Genomic DNA, 17,486 nt, shown 5'->3' on the forward strand with positions numbered 1-17,486 from the left:
TATGTTGTTCTGTCACAGCTATCACAATATTGTCACCAGATGAGGATCTGCTCTAGTAGTTCCATTATAAAACGTCAAAATATAAAAAATATTCAGCAGCTATCCGGAGAGAAAAGCTGAACTGTAGAAAAATTTTTTTAAGAGCTTCTTTTATGTGTAACTGTTGTTTTTATTTTTGTCTTTGTTTTTTTTTCTTTCTTTTTTAGCGCCGGAGACGATAGACCAGGATGCTGCCACACTGTTCTTAACCATCTTCAGTTCGACCGAAGGCCGCCGTAACCTCATTCTCGCCTCCCAAACGTCGACAACTGTTTGTCAGCCATGTCTAACATAAACAATGCACTTTGCATCGAAAATGGACAGAACGCAGATGTGTCTCTCTTACAAAAGGATAATCTTCAGGATGGTGGATTAAGCCAGCTTTTGGATTATAACGCCGAAATGGAAAGGTACAGGTCTTTTGCAAACTTTTATAAAACCAACGGGGCATTTCCGCAGACTGCAAAGATTGCTCGCATCACAACACCCATTTTTCCCAGTGCGAGAATTGGCATGTCCCCTTGGAACTGCGATAACGCCATGCTCTGGGGAAGGAAATCAGCGGCAATAAACCCTAATAGGACCAGCATGCATAGAAATGACTCCCAGAGGCCGGGGAAGCCTGGCGTGCCGCCAGAGACGCTGCAAATGGCAAATAATAATTTCCTCTCTACCTTATCCCCCGAACACTGCAGACCTTTAGCAGGAGAATGCATGAACAAGCTGAAATGCGGCGCTGCTGAAGCAGAGATAATGAATCTCCCAGAACGCGTTGGAACTTTTTCCACTATTCCGGCTTTAGGGGGCATCTCATTACCTCCCGGGGTCATCGTCATGACAGCCCTTCACTCCCCCGCAGCTTCAGCAGCCGTTACAGACAGTGCGTTTCAAATTGCCAATCTGGCAGACTGCCCACAGAATAATTCCTCAGCATCCAGTGGAAACCCAGCGAAGAAGAAAAGGAAAAGGTGTGGGGTCTGTGCACCCTGTAGGCGACTAATCAACTGTGGTGTCTGCAGCAGTTGTCGGAACCGCAAAACGGGCCACCAGATCTGCAAATTTAGGAAATGCGAGGAGCTGAAGAAGAAGCCGGGCTCGTCGCTGGAGGTGAGCACCGGGGCTGCGCTTCCCCTTCTTGTGTTATTATCCCCTCGCACTCCAAAGCATTAACCTTTTCATCCAGTCACGTTCTAAGCCCTTGAAAATTGTTTCCATGCCCACCCATGCCTGAACATCCCCCCGGCTTCTCAAATCTGCCTACCCGCCTAGCCTAATTGGCAGTAATTAGGGGTGTTTGTGCGGCGCACAAGCTGAGCTTGGCTCAGACACCCCTAATTGCTGCCAGTCAGGCTGGGGCTGGAACGCATCTGAACAACCCCGAGCTTGGCTCGGCTCCAAGCAGGGCTGGGAAATGGTTTTCAGCAGAGAGCCATCCCTTCTCTGCACCCGGTCATTTTAACCAATTATGAAAACCGTCTCTGGATGGGGAGAATCAATATCCCACAAAGCCTCAGCCTCCGACCACCAAGAAATGGTGAGAGTGATGGCGGGCTGCTGATGGCGTTCCTCAAAAACAACCCAGAGCGGGAGGGGGTGGGGGCTGATTCCCCCCCCTCCCCGTTCTCTTGCAAATCCACCATGCATGTCCAGCATAAGATGGAATAATTTCATATTCTATGTGTGTCATTGTGGGAAGTTAGAGTGTGATCAAAAAGGTATAGACGCAAAATCAAATCAGCGGCACTTAGGAAAGGAAGAAAATTTGTCGTGGCACAACTGAGAGTGGCAGCAAGAGGATTCATTAGGGTACAATCAGACAGCAGTGTTGTTTTTAAAGGTTCGCTTTAATAGATTTATTCCGCAGCAGACATGCGGTTATCCAGGGTGCAGACGGAACAGGAATGTTAATAAGCAAACCTGATTCTCTTTATCCTGAGAGTTTGAATGGTGACTTAACATGAGCTGATATAAGCCACACATATACACAACCTGAGGGCAATTTGTTAATTAATTAACTGTTTACATAGAGAGAATTAAATATAAAAAAACAGGTTAATTATAAATTATGTGATGTACTTATGGAAAAAGCACCATGTATGAATTCTTTGGTTCTTTGCAACTGTTCATTCTTTTGTCAGTTTCATTTTCATCAGTCGGTTTGATTGACTCTTTGTCTGCAAGACATTTTAAAAAGATGTAAACTGATTTTCTTGAAATCCGGTGGACATGTAGGGCTTGTGTCAAGGAAAAATTGCTGTGATTTTGAGGCATCCGGATCCAGGATGATCATTATTTAATTCACATTTTTGCACCATCTCCTCCTGATTTTCACAATATTTGTACTCTGGTGAAACAGCGCTCCCACCTGTGCTTCAGCCTGTTTAAGATGGATAGTTAGGAATTTAGTGAAGGTACTTGCTATCTGAGTGTGTGTAATTCTTTTAGGTGCTCCCGCTTGCTCGGGATTACCAATGCGGATCAGGCATAGGCCGGCATGTTGATTTGGCACAAGTTTAATGCCGGATATCCCTCCTGAGGAGGTCTTGTTTTTTTTAAATATTACATCTGACTGTGCCAGAATTTGTAATAGGTTTGAGACAGAGTATAAGTGCCGCATATCACCTAGCACTGATGAGTGTTCTTGGTAGCGTCACATTGTACTTACGTAGCATGGCAAAATATCTGTGTCTGTGTTCCGTAAGTGGAGTGTTTTGCTTAATTTTAACACTACATTTACACAACAGGTATTGATGCCCGGTTCTGTTTTTCTGACTATATGTATTTGAATTTTTTCTTTTTTTTCATTGTGACTTAATGTTGTTGTTTTTTTGCGCTGCATTTTTACATCTTTTTCCTTAAGAGGCCCATGCATGATTTTGATCTGAACCTCCCCAGGTGCCAAGATTTCCAAGGTGGATGTAAACAAAACATTGTTTGAGGTGAAAAAAGCATTCAAAGCATTTTTAGAGTTACACAAAGAGTTGAAGATGTCCTAAATGACATTTTACACATTAATAAAGCAGCCTTCATCTATTTTCTATGCAAATATGTTGTGGCTTTGTGGTGTCCTGTGCAACAAATGAAGCAACACTCCCTCTGTACTCTGAGCTTTTCTGTTTCCTGTTTACTTTCTTGGTCTGGTCACACATGCATATTCAGTGCATGCGATTTCAACCTGTACACATTTTGTGCATGTGAGTCTTGCTCTGTGAAACCTTTACCCCTCCCCCTGTTTATCAAGAGACAGCAGTACACAGTGCATAGCTGATTAATTCTGTTCAAGATGGCAGGCAGCAGGTAGAAAAATGCCCAAAAATCACATTTAGAGGCTAAAAAAGCCTCTGTGGTCAGACTGGAATCCACATACGAGGTCTGTCAATAAAGTAACGGACCTTTTTATTATTTTTTTAAAACTATATGGATTTGATTCATATGTTTTTACGTCAGACAAGCTTGAACCCTTGTGTGCATGCGTGAGTTTTTCCACGCCTGTCTGTGACGTCATTCGCCTGTGAGCATAAATAAATTTGTTAAAAGGCTCCAAATGCCGTTTGTTCTGATTAGTGTGGAGGAAGAAGGCGGGTTGGGGAGGAGTGGCCGAGAAGTGAAACTTTGTTTTGATTCTGAAAACAGTGCTCCCAGGGTCATTGTCATGACCAGTCAAACATCTAATGGCATAAAATATTTTAAACATTTAGGGCACTGTCAATCTGTTTTTTTTTTTTTTTTGTATTTTGTCAGATGGAGAAGACACATTGCAGCAGTTGTTACAGTGTAGTTGTATGTAGTAATGATCACGGCTATCCCTGTCCTCAGGGAAGAACAAGCATGAATTTGGGATGAGTCACATTACAATGAAATTCCAATCTGTGTGTTTGAACCATAGACTCTTTGGCAGCAACCAGATGCATGTCTGATTTGTTTCTACGTGTTTATGTTACCGAAATCAGAGCTGAAATATCAGACGCTGTTTAAAGAAAAAACATTTGCATATTCAGAATGCAAATCCGACACTTGCCACATGAGTAAAAGATCAGAATCGTGTCATTTGTACGTGTTAATGGAAATGTAGCCTTGTTTGATTAAATTTGTTGGAAGTGGGTGTGGCTTAGCATATATGGAAAAATGGAGGGTATGGCTGTGATTTGAACTGTGCTGAATTCACACTGCACACCGCACCTTTGCAGCAGCCTCTTAAAGACAAACAGATTTACCACCTTTACCTTATAAGTACACTTATTTGTGCAGCCATGGGAGTCTTGGTCCTAAAATGAGACGTGATCCAGCACAGTTGTGGTGCATATAGCAAGGGAGGAGAAATCAATTGTGCAATAAACCACTGAAAACCTAGTCTAAAGTCATGCGCAGGATTGCTCAGATGTTTATAACCCCAATTACAATGACGTTGGGGCGTTGTGTAAAATGTAAATACAAACAGAATACAATGATTTGCAAATCCTCTTCAACCTATATTCAGTTGAATACACCACAAAGACAAGATGTTTAATGTTCAAACTGATAGACTTTTTTGTTTTTGTGCAAATATTTGCTCATTTTGAAATGAATGTCTGCAACACGTTTCAAAAAAGCTGGGACAGGGGCAGCAAAAGACTGGGAAAGTTGATGAATGCTCAAAGAACATCTGTTTGGAACATTCCACAGGTGAACAAGTTAATTGGAAACAGGTGAGTGTCATGATTAGGTATGAAAGGAGCATCCCCAAAAGGCTCAGCCTTTCATAAGCAAAGATTGGGCGAGGATCACCACTTTGTGAACAGCTGCGTGAAAAAAATAGTCCAACAGTTTAAGAACAATGTTTCAACGTTCAATTGCAAGGAATTTAGGGATTCCATCATCTACAATCCATAATATAATCAGAAGATTCAGAGAATCTGGAGAACTTTCTACACGTAAGCGGCATAGCCGAAAACCAACACTGAATGCCCCTGATCTTCGATCCCTCAGGCGGCATTGCATTAAAAACCGACATCATTGTGTAAAGGATCTTACCATGTGGGCTCAGGAACACTTCAGAAAACCATTGTCAGTTAACACAGTTCGTTGCTACATCTACAAGTGCAAGTTAAAACTCTACCATGCAAAGCGAAAGCCATACATCAACAATAACCAGAAACACTGCTGCCTTCTCTGGGCCCAAGCTTATTTGAAATGGACAGACGCAAAGTGGAAAAGTGTGCTGTGGTCTGATGAGTCCACGTTTCAAATTGTTTTTGGAACTCATGGACGTCGTGTCCTCCAGACAAAAGAGGAAAAAGACCATCCAGATTGTTACCAGCGCAAAATTTAAAAGTCAGCATCTGTGATGGTATGGGGGTGTGTTAGTGCCCATGGAATGGGCAACTTACATATCTGTGATGGCACCATCAATGCTGAAAGGTACATCTAGGTTTTGGAGCAACACATGCTGCCATCCAAGCAACGTCTTTTTCAGGGACGTACCTGCTTATTTCAGCAAGACAATGCCAAGCCACATTCTGCATGTGTTACAACAGCGTTTCTTCATAGTAAAAGAGTGCGGGTACTAGACTGGCCTGCCTCCAGTCCAGACCTGTCGCCCATTGAAAATGTGTGGCCCATTATGAAGCGCAAAATACGATAACGGAGACCCCGGACTGTTGAACAACTGAAGTTGTACATCAAGCAAGAATGGGAAAGAATTCCACCAACAAAGCTTCAACAATTAGTGTCTTCAGTTCTGAAACGCTTATTGAGTGTTGTTAGAAGGAAAGGTGATGTAACACAGTGGTAAACATACAACTTTTTTGAAACGTGCCTCCATTTCAAAATGAGCAAATACTGGCACAAAAACAATAAAGTTTATCAGTTTGAACATTAAATATTTTGTCTTTGTGCTGTATTCAGTTGAATATAGGTTGAAGAGGATTTGCAAATCATTGTATTCTGTTTTTATTTACATTTTACACAACGTCCCAACTTCATTGGAACTGGGGTTGTATATTGTGGAGTATTCAGATGCTTTACATAAGCGGGTTCACAACACGTTGAACACACAACAAAATTAAATTGTACATAACCACTAAATTTAGAAAACTCAGAACCATAATCATTCAATTTTAAAGGTAAACAGCAATAATATGTCATGTCTTTCGTCTTTAATGCTTAGCAGTACTTATTACATATTATTTGATATTTACAAATGTCTTGATTTTGCAGCATCTGATTTTTGCACAGTATTGTATGTCTGGATATCATAGGCATCTTTAAGGCAGAATTAAGAGACCCTTCCACCATGTTTAATCCATATTGATTTGAGTTTGATAGTTCTAACCATGAGTTGGACTATTCAAGGTCACCCAAGGTCATAGGTCATGTGACCAAGATAAAGTTAATGCACAAATTTGTATTCATGTTTCAAAGTAACCATGGGTATTTCTTTGACCAATTCTTAGAAAAACGATTTTAAACATTCCATAAGCCTTTTGACCTTGGCCCATGACCCTGATTTTTAACAGATTCTTCTTACAACCAAACCATTTTGTCTTTGGCTGACACCCAGTCATTCCACCAAGGAAATAAAACCCATGCGTACACTATAGCTGCATATGGGTGTACTGATATTTCTGTTTCATGTAGCCATAAGTTCGAAATACTTTGCTCAACATCTTGAGGTTAAAGCTACAGTGTGTTGGATTTAGGAGTAGTTGTTAGTAGAGATGGAGTACAGCATTTATAAGCATCTGTTCATTCGTGTGTGATTACCTGCAGCAATGAATCGTTTTGTTTTGATAAGCCTAGAATAAGACGTTCATATCTACGTGGGAGCGGCCTCCCTCTTAGAGGCCGCCATGTTGCACAGCCATGTTGATACAGGAGCTCAAACGGGACATACATATTCCATCTTTTACAATTTGCAGCATGACCTGAAGACTGAATAAAAAAATAGAGGAATCTGAAGAAAAAAGAAGAGGAATGAGTGATTGCTCCCCCATACTCTGTTTACTGGTATAATGTAGTCTTCAACCTCACCACTGGATGACACTAAATCTTACACACTGTAGCTTTAAAATCAGTATTCTATCAGATATAGAATATGCTGTGTGTGACGTCAAACAGTGCAGACAAATTGTGAGATATTTAATGTTTGTTAATGGGCACATTTTCGAGGTAAGTTGGGGACACAGAAGCTTAATCTCAGGGGTCACTGAAGGTTTATTTTAGATGTGCATGCTGTAGAGGTAGCAATTAGAAGCTCATTTAATGTCTGCCTCATTTACGAGCAGGTGACCCAAACAGGTGTCCAGGAAGCACATTTATAATGCATGGGTAGAGTGACTTTTGGAAAACATCCATTTGCAAAGATAGTTAGAATTACCAGGACTGTGAAAGCTCCGAAACCACTTGCTTTTAAAAGCAACGGCTCCTTTGGCGGCTTCAGTAATTCATATTATGGACGTCTTCACCAGTAATTGTTATTTTTGACTCCATGTGTGTAATTACAGGTGTGCACCGTCTGCCGCGGAAATGGGTTTGAGTTTAAAGGCGTCTTAGAAATGCAAAGTTGGCAGACAAACTTTTACACGTGCATTAGCGGGGGAGCGCCCCCCGTCCCACCCCCCACCTCACCCGATCCTTTTGCCTGCTGTTCAGCTCCATTTGATTGCAAAGTGTGATGAATCTGACTTTTGCAGCTGAATTTGCACGTGTGTCTGTACACCATCATGTGTGCACTCACATACTGCTCGGTGCATGTGCACAGACGCGCCCATGATGAGAATGGTGAACATTTTTTTTTTTTTTTTTTTGTGCCTTGGAAGAGATGATAAGCTGCTGGCAGCCAGTTGGATTTGGCGGTCAGTGTTTTCCACATGGGAATCACCCTGAACTAATTATATCTTAAGCAGCAGTGGAAAATGCAAATCAGAATTTTACACACACCCCTGAAATCGGAGAGCCAATTTAATTTAATACCCCCTTTAATTTCGCACGCTAATGCAAGGCCCTAGAGAATTCCTCTGTGTCACTGCAGATTCTGCGCTCTCTCTCTCTCTGTGTGTGTGTGTGTGTGTGTGTGTGTGTGTGTGTGTGTGTGTGTGTGTGTGTGTGTGTGTGTGTGTGTGTGTGTGTGTGTGTGTGTGTGTGTGTGTGTGCTGCTTACAGGATGGATTAGTCTGGCAGGCGAATCTCATCTAACCTAACATTTCCAGAGCAGTTACCTTTGCAGAGATTGAGCTTCTATGGCTCAAAGGTCCTTCATTAACTTTCCAATGCACTAATACTTGAATACGAGCGGCCTACATCTTCCCATCTGTTTACTCGTATGTGCTTTTATTTCTGTGCAGGTGCTCAGGGGGAAAAAGTGGCTTTGCTATTTCTAAAATTTTAAAAACTGCAAGTTAAGCAAAAACATCTAAATGTCATTTTTGTTTCCTGAGACATGGGTTTGTAAGCAGCTGGCAACAAGTGGTTCAAAATTAACGTCTTCCATAAAATTCAAATATATGCGTATGTGTAGGAGAGGATTTTGGAATCACAGCAAGATGATTGTCAAGTCAAACTTAGTAATATAAGCTTCATTTACTCTTGTAAACTGCAGATATTTTGTTTCATGAGTTATTTGGCATTCAAAAAAAATGAGGCTGTGTTCATTGTTTCTAAGATTGAATTGTGTACATTTGTTATTGTTCAGCTTGACATCTGTAACATGCAGGGCCTGATTTACTAATGGTAGCACTTCTATAACAGATGGTAACAGATGGTACTGACTATATAGCACATGTCATATAATCAAAATACCTCATATTGTTCATTTGCTGAATCTGCCTTCATGAAAATGCACTTTAAGGTTTGTCCACCTGAATGTGCAAAATTGTGGGAGGGAACGTGCAAATAGGTGAGGTTTGCACACGCAACATGATTTATCAAGGTCAAAAGGAAATGCAGTGAACACTGATGGCATCTGTATTTTTCACATTTGAACCCTTTGCATTAATTTATTGCACTTGAGAGAATGCTGTTCCAACACAGAGGTCACACAAAAAATAATAAATAAGAATCATTAATTGTACAAAATCTGGCATATTTAAGGAGTTAATGGTTTAATATGTCATTTTTTTCTTCCAGAATAAATGTCTCCATGCGTAACAGTTGGACTACACACAGATATATAGATATAGTATGTATGTGTGTGTGTGGTGTGTGTATATATATATATATAGTCAGATCCCGCTTTTTTTTTTAGATACACGGCACACGCTCACCCTCCGATGAGTGTGTTTGTGTACTAAACCAGCTCTCCGTCTCTGGGGTCCGACCTTCGTGTCTCCACGGGTATTACCCGGCAGGGCTGCACAAAGGCTGTTCAAGCTGGTGGCGAGGAGATTCGTCTAGCCGCTCACTGCCTCCATCCGGACGTCCACCCTGCTGACGCTGATCTCGCACCCCGGTCGAATAGCCTCCTCTGGAACCAGGATACGAACCGGCCATGCCCGTTAACGGCAGCTCTCCTCTTATGGATCAGGGCTCTTGGAATGTTGCTAGATTTTGAATTTAGTGACTCGTACAGCGAGTCCGCAGGATGTGTTATTTTCATTAAAAAACCAGACTAACCTTTTAGAGCCTTTTTGATGTTGTACACCCAATGAACTTTAACTTTTACACCTTAAGAAGCATCAATAATCCAATGTCCGAGCCTTAACACTTTAACTGCATGCTTGGAAATTTATTGCAGGTTTTGCAAGTGCCAATAACATAATCAACATAGATTATATGGTGATAATTTCACAACAGTAATTCAAGTATAATTAGAATGATGATTAGCAGAGATTTTTTGGTTTTGATTCAATAATTCTGACTGATCTTATTTTGACTGGGACTGGATTGACTTCTTAACAATTATTTCTAGGAGTGAGGAAAGGAGGTTTTTGAGGTTAAAGTCCCCAGCTCGATGAACTTGATTTCCTCTTCATCAGCTATTAGTCGTTAGCTGACCACGATCCTTGTGTGATGTTGTAATCCTTCAGGAAGTTAATCCACATAAGAGTTTATTCCTTCTTCAATCAACCAAAAGTTGATCTAATCCATTCTGGTATGCTGTGATGTTCCTTGAGAGAGAAAACGTTGAACATTGCCCACTCAGACTTAAGGCCAGTGATTATTCTCCAATGTTCTGCTACTCCGTGACTGGACGGCCTGAGTGGGAGTTGAAAACTCTCTCAAACGATCTTTATGGCTCCAATCCTCTCACTGCACGATTCCAATTGCTGCTCACAAGATGGTCAAGTCTTGTGATTTCCTCGTAGCAGGGGAGAAGTGGCAACAGCACCTCTCCCTGGAAGAAAAACCCCGTTTCCTGGTGTTTCACAGTTTATATATGTGCTTGACTCTTGTTGTCTTCAGATGATCTTGGTTACCATGGGGACACTGTTGACTCAAAACCTCCTCCCTTCTCCTTCCCTTACTGGAAATCTTCTGCAGCTCCTTACCAGTAACTTATTGCTCAAGTTCCTCTTTTCTGTTAACACTTCACTCTTCTGAGAATTCATTCTTTTAAATCATTTCTTTAGAATCACATCAATCATATTCAGTCATTTCATTACAGCTCTCTTTTACATAAAGACAAATCATATGATCATATACAACCATTTCCATTCCTTATTATTCATTTCATATTTTACCAACATCTTAATCATTTGATCAGTTTATCATCAGCTTTTCTTGCCCTGCTTGCAACATCATCTTCACTTCCTCTTTCTCTCTGACTCTGCATTCTTTATGAAAAACAACTCATATAATCATTCATTTCACTTATTTGTAACATACTTTTTCTAATCAACTCTTAATTTTAACACATTAATACTTCATTTAATCATACTTGTCATGTTAGAATCATTTTTAGACATTACTTTTAACACATTAATACTTCATTTGATTATACTTCTCATGTTAGAATCATTCTTAGACATATTCCATCGTCTCCACCACTGAGTTAATTCCGTGGGCCTCCCCATTTGCAATGGAAAAGTCCGGTATGACCTCACTTACTCCTGTAAGGTACCAAACACTGTGCAGTTTAATCCAACAGCATGTATATTAATTCCATGGCTCATATTATATTCCAAGATGAAAACAAGCTGAAAGCAAGCTTAAAGTCATTTTTCCTGACACCCCCTCCATGACTTGAAGCTCTGTCGATCTCTCTATACCTCCATAAAAACATCCTCGTCATCGTCGACAGGGTGAAGGGTGAGCACTTCTTTTTCATCCACCATCGGAGACAGAACAGGAGGAGCTGGAGTTGAACGACACTCATCCAGCACCACGTACTCCTCTCCGCCCATCTGTAGATTGCTGTCGCCATCAGAAGGCTGCTCTTCCAGTAGCGGTGATTGTGATGGTAATCCCGATGGAGACGGAGTTGCCTCATATTCCTGAGATGATAATCCGTCAGGGAATGATGGTGCGCATGGTGAAGTGGGGGTGACGGGTGTATAACACGATGTAATTGGTGTAGATGGCCGTGGTGATGTATCCTTCGTTTGAGTTGAAGCTTCAGCGTGAATATCCTCAGGCTCGGGTTGTTGAAGGTGTTCATCCAGGAACACCTGCGTGAGGGCCTCCAAACACCAGTTCATATCCTCGGTTTGCACTCCAACCTCCGCAGTGCGCTGTGGAGATGAACGTGGAACTGGTGGTAATGAAGGACCAATGGCCACGATCCGGCCATCAGCAAGATGAGCTGTGGAGAATCTTATTCCCGTAGGATACATCCACATTTTGGTAAACACGGGGCAATACATATATCCTTCTGGAGACACTATAGTGTCAGATCGTATTTGATCACTCAAGAGAGAATACCAGATCATGTCTGCCTCGATCTCAATTTTTATGTATGCAACTGATGGTAGCTGGAGCAGAAAAGATGTATCCTTCTGTCCCACTATTCCTCGTGCCACTTGAACAGCGAAGTTGTTGCTATAACACGTCGGGCACCACAGAGTCGGTGTTATCTCCCAGAAGTAGAGCGCTTGTTCCAGGGTGGCTTGACAATGAATACATCTTATATCCCCCTATAGTGTAAGAGGAAACATTAGTCTTTTAACTATTATATTGCAAGCAAGCAAAAGTGTTCGTCTGGATTATTCAGATGTACGCCAGAGACGCCTCATGATCACCGTAGGAGAGTGGGACTGTGATGACGTTAGCATTCCCGCTGTAGCTGAAGGAGCTGTACGCGGGAAGCAAGCATCATAGGTCGTAAACCATAACAGCAGGATTAGTTGACTAACCATGGACAGCCAGTATAAAGCTGATAATATTCCCCATCCTAAGGCCCAAATTATGATAAGTCCAAGTTTGTAGAGCCAGGGTTTCTTGCGTTGTACAGCTCCAGTTAACGTAGCTATGTACGCCAATAGGGTCAGGGCCATCACAGCTTCACACACAATGTCAGCTATCACTGCCGGGGCGTAAAAGATTGCTGTCATATCTATCACCATCCAAATTGTAATTGATGTGTACTGCCATATTCCCCAACAGTCAAACTGGAGAGTAAAGCGACCGAGGACGTGAGTGATGAATAAAGACAATCCTAGGTCACTCTGACCGTAGTGCAGATTGATGATCGCCAATCTGACACATCCATGTAGTAGCGTTACTATTCGCAGTGGTTGTCGTAAGTCCCAACGGCTGACACAGCAGTATAGCAGCCATATTAACAGTAGTGCAGTAAACTCCACTCTACTCACTTTGAAGATGGTGTCAGTTATGCCGCCAGTATTGTTGGACATTGTGCTCTCTTATTCTTTTTACTTATCTCCTTAGGTTTGTATGCTGTTATGTAGATGCTTCTTCTTCCTTCACTCCCCAAGTCAGAATGAACAGAGCGTGTCTCGGCGTCGGGCTTTGTAGGCTTCATCGCTCCTCCCCTAACGGAGGAGGGGCTCCATATCACTGCGTTGTGTGCTCCTCCCACACAAGCGCAGGGCAGCTGCGAAACTTCCTTTTAACAAAACATATCCAATCACTGCAGCAATAATAAGTCCTATTATGATTAACAGATAGGGCCAAAGACATCCAAACAAATGTCCAATCCAACCAGTCACTACTTCGAGACCTTCTTTAATGACTTCTCCGGTCTCTGCAGCGAAAGTGGTGATGATTCCTCCAGCTATTATGTGCGTTCTTTCCCACCAAGAACATTCATGCCGACCTCTTCCTTTTCCACAGCTCAACCAATGTTCTGCAGGCGATTCACATGTACCATTATTGTAAATCCGATTGGGTCCCAACCATTCATAACCGACAATTTCTCGTCCTTCGCATAGACTTTTCTTGAAGGCGTATCCTTCCTCAAGCATTATCAAAGCATCACCAACAAATGGCACTATGTGGCCTAGGATCTGCTTCCTTTTCGACATTCCATGTCCCAGGACAGCCTTGGCACATCCAACGTTGGGTGGAAAAGCTCTTATCCATTCGCCTGCACTGTTCTTCTCCCAAACTGTTTGATGGCCGTAAGTGTCGTACTCGCCGTCATAGTAAGCGTCACAATATTCTTCCCAGCCAGGAACATTTCTACAATTTTGGCGGGCAAGGCTTATCGTGCATGTGGTATTACGTCTATTACAAATCATTTTCCAGGGCCGTGGCGTAACATAAGGGTTTGGTCTCCAGAGCACACTGGACCAAGTAGCTCTGTCTCTGGAGTAGACCGTGGCGATGTATTGATATTTAACCCAATAATTATTACTTTGATCTAAACAGGGGAATACCCAATCTTCAACTTCATATTTCTCCATTCCCCACCAGGTGACGTCCTTACTACGCCTAACTCCTTCCTGCCATGCTTGAAGGGTCCCCTTAATGGTTGGAATCTGTAACAACTTTGTACAGTTATATACCCATCTTAGCCAATTCCCTGTCTTAATTTGGTCTATGGGACATCGGGGGGATTTACCAGAACCTTCAGCCAAATTATTATGGTATTCTGTCTCATGTAAGCTTCCATAGATTTTATTCGTCACGCATTGATCAATTTTGCTAAAATCTTCCTGAGGTACTGACCTTAGCTCATCAGGCTTTGGTAGTTTTTGCACATAGAATTTTGCTTTATGTGGACCCCGCAAACTATGCCCAGTCCACGTGTTTCCCCTTGGAAAATTCCCCTCAAAATGTATCAGTGGAACGCTCCAGACCCACGGAAAAGTGTCGTTAAGCCATTCATCATGTTTTGCCTCCTGTTTTTGTTTCCAAGTAATCCTGTGTATCAAATCGGTGACTGGTGCAAGCACCATTTAGTTTTGAAATTTACATCCAATAGGTCGATTCCAATAACATATATCTAATTTTGCTACTTTTTCTTTTACACAATAATCATGAATCTTCTTCCATCTATTTTTAGCTGCGTTATCAATACTTTTAACTTTTGGTTCTAATACTTGCTGGGTATCTTGTGTTGGCGATGTAGGGAATGGTTTGGTTTTCCCCTGTGTTGGTGATATCTTTGTGGATCCCAACAATGCTGCTGGTGAGATGGCGGTTGGTTTGGAATATGGTATTCCTGTTCTCATGTCAGTAGCGTTGTTCAACGGAGGGACTATTGTAGATGTAGTATCCACTTTCGGCACTCTGCTGCAGGTGTTGTCACAGGTGAGGTTATAATTACCCCAATGTTTCCAGGTAGGCATTATCATTCTGCAAACATCATGTCGTGGTGATGCTGGAAAAACAGCTTCTTTTTCCCAATATCCTGCTCGATAGCCCAGCAGTACTCTGCATCCCCATGAGCAATACCAGGCTGGCTCACCAGGTTCAGGTCTTATCCAAGTACAGCCTACTTCTCTTTGCTCTCTTTGTTTTAACCGTAAGATGGTTGCCATGATAATCTCTTGATCCCTCACTTGTAGGTTTTGAAGGATTTCTGCTCCGGTGGTCAGGTTGTGATTGGTAGTGACGGTTGGAAATTCCCCACTGTCGTTCAAGTATTGCAGCCACTTATTCTTTTGCATCTGCTGGGTTAGGTTCTTCATCTTTGCCCATTTCTCTGTAGAATTCTGGTCCCATATCATGTGGATGTTTCTTGATTCAACTCCCCAACATGTCTGTTGGAAAGTTTTAGTTGTTGCGTACTGGACCCTGATATGGGTTAAGGTCCAGGGAGTACTACCATAGTGGTACAGGATAGCTAGACGTACAGCAATGCTGACTAATAATGCTGTAAGTCTGGCCATCCAACTCCAACATTGGAGGCACTTTTTCTTCCACGGCTGGCTTTGTTGCTGCTGCTTTATTCCAACATTTTCATAGTAGAATTCACTCGGTACTGGTGGCAGCGGCTCCAGCTTTTGGGGTTGTTGCAGTAGTGGCATTTCTATGCCAAACTCTCCTTCTCTTGGTCTTTCGTTGGTTCTCTGAGGTTGTGTGGTGATCATGCTGTCTTCCCGTGGTTCTCCCATCTCGGAGATAGATGATCTTAGGTGCTATTGTTTGTCTCGTGCTCCCAACAGAGACGCTTGATGCTCGTTGCTGAAGAAGGGTAATTAACAAGGGAGATGGCCATGGGAGTCTAATATCTAGTCCTCGCCACGCCCATTTCCAAGTGACGACTGTCACCTCCTTCATTTCAGGCGGTGGTCCCTGGGGTGTGTAGAAACACTGTGAAGATGCAGGATTCAATTCTCTACGTAGCTGCAAGATATCCTCATAGGCATCCCAATATGCCGCTCCACTGTAGAAATACTGCGCCATCACAGAGTACAGAGGAGTCGATCTCCGAAATAATCCTCTTCCTGACTTTATACCAATTCGTATCAGTATAGCCTTTGGGGGTTGCCAAAGCCCCACTAGTACTCTGGTTCGCCATCCACTTCTAATAGGTGGGAGACTTCCGCCTCTCTCGATGTCAAGGTACTGTACTGTCGTGCATATTGGCAAAGTTTGGTTCTCAATCAAATAAAAAGTTGAACGTGCCTCTTGTAGTTGAAGTCTTTTAAACATATAGGGCCTGCTGGTCCAGATCTGGAAAGATCCAAGCCAAATATCCACATACATTCCCTGTAAGGGATCAACATAATTAGGTCCCCACCTTATTTTAAATCTGTAGCCCCTTTTCTGAACATGCACTACATTCAAGATGCAGGGGTATGAGTCTGGACATCGGGGAATTGGGTAAAACTTCCATCCGACCCCAGGGCAATTCCAGTGTTGTCCAACTTTATTCACGATAGCTTCCAGAGGAGTGTATATTTCAGGTTCTGCAACATCAGCAGTCCTTTTATATGAGTCATTATCTACAAAGTATCCTCCTGTTCCCAGCAACCATCCTTTTTCTTTGTAATCCTTTTGTGGCCAGCTTAAACATATTTTCTTGTAGGGTAATTCCAAGTATGGTGTAAGTCCTCCAGGCCCGGATCGTAGACTATTTACATTATTTTCATCCAGTTTGAAGGTCCGCAGCATGATTCAGAGTGAGTTGTCACTCCGCCATCAGTCTCCTTCTCTTTCTGCCAAGATGCACTACCATAGGGAACAGTCGTTGTCTCTTAGAGAGATGAGTGTAGATGGGAGATGGGTGCTTAAGTTCTGAATCCATTCCTTTCCACGCCCACTTCCACATCGTAACAATCATTCTGTCAGGTTTAGGGAGGGGTCCCTCAGGGATCCTCTGTACTTGATGTGGGGGTACATAGTTCCATAGATCTTGCCAATGCTGCCAAAACTGGTGTCCGGAATACCTGGTTTGTGATAGGGCTAGATAAAGGGGAACTATAGGCTTGTCTTCTTGATCCTTGGGCTCAATTTGAAGCTGAATTTTCCTTGCTTGACTACAGTTCCAGACTCCTCTTCTGTACAGGTAGAAGAAGTCTTGATTTACAAAAATTGGTGGTATGGTTGGGGGTAGGCAGGTCATACAGGCCAGGGGTTGATCGATAACTCTCAAATTTAATGTCTGGTTATCTAATACGGGATATCTTGGGTCTTGCAGTCGTCTGTGCAGTTGACGTTGCATGTTGGGGCTTGTCGTCCAGATCAAGCACTGGTTAAGGTATATTTCAACATAGACTCCTTGGAGTGGCTAAACGTAATTAATCCCCCATCTCAATGTGAATCTCAGGTCTTTGAGTTGTAGGTAAATCACATTTAATATCCAAAGGTAGATGTCTGGACATCTTGGAACCGATTGGGGTATTCTTCGGCGTCCTTTCATGTACCAATGCTGCAGACTTGCATCGCTCAACACTCGTTCAGCAAGTAATTTTTGTCCTGTTGTCTCTGTTAAGTCGGCATCTCTTTTATATTCATAATTTGAGACATAATATCCTTTAGATGCTAGTTCCCAGTCTTCTTCTTCAAAATCTTTTTCTGGCCAATTTAAGTATAGTTTCTCAGCACCAAGGCCACCTTGTATGTAGGGTCCAAGTTTTCCTCGATTATTAATAATGGGTACTCTATTTACATTTGGTCCTTGT

At 42.3% G+C, this 17,486-nt stretch overlaps 1 protein-coding gene across 1 annotated transcript in view; it reads left to right on the top strand.

Annotated features, from left to right (window-relative positions):
* cxxc4 (CXXC finger 4) overlaps nucleotides 1-17,486 on the top strand; it is a 102,782-nt gene that overhangs the window by 7,891 nt on the left and 77,405 nt on the right. The window contains exon 2 of the mRNA XM_034188578.1: nucleotides 207-1,146. Within this exon, the coding sequence (XP_034044469.1) occupies nucleotides 322-1,146 (825 nt within the window). The 5' untranslated portion in view covers nucleotides 207-321. The remainder of the gene's footprint in view (nucleotides 1-206; nucleotides 1,147-17,486) is intronic.

The sequence above is a fragment of the Thalassophryne amazonica genome, chromosome 15 (assembly GCF_902500255.1).
Source record: "Thalassophryne amazonica chromosome 15, fThaAma1.1, whole genome shotgun sequence".
In the NCBI taxonomy this organism is placed as follows: Eukaryota; Metazoa; Chordata; class Actinopteri; order Batrachoidiformes; family Batrachoididae; genus Thalassophryne; species Thalassophryne amazonica.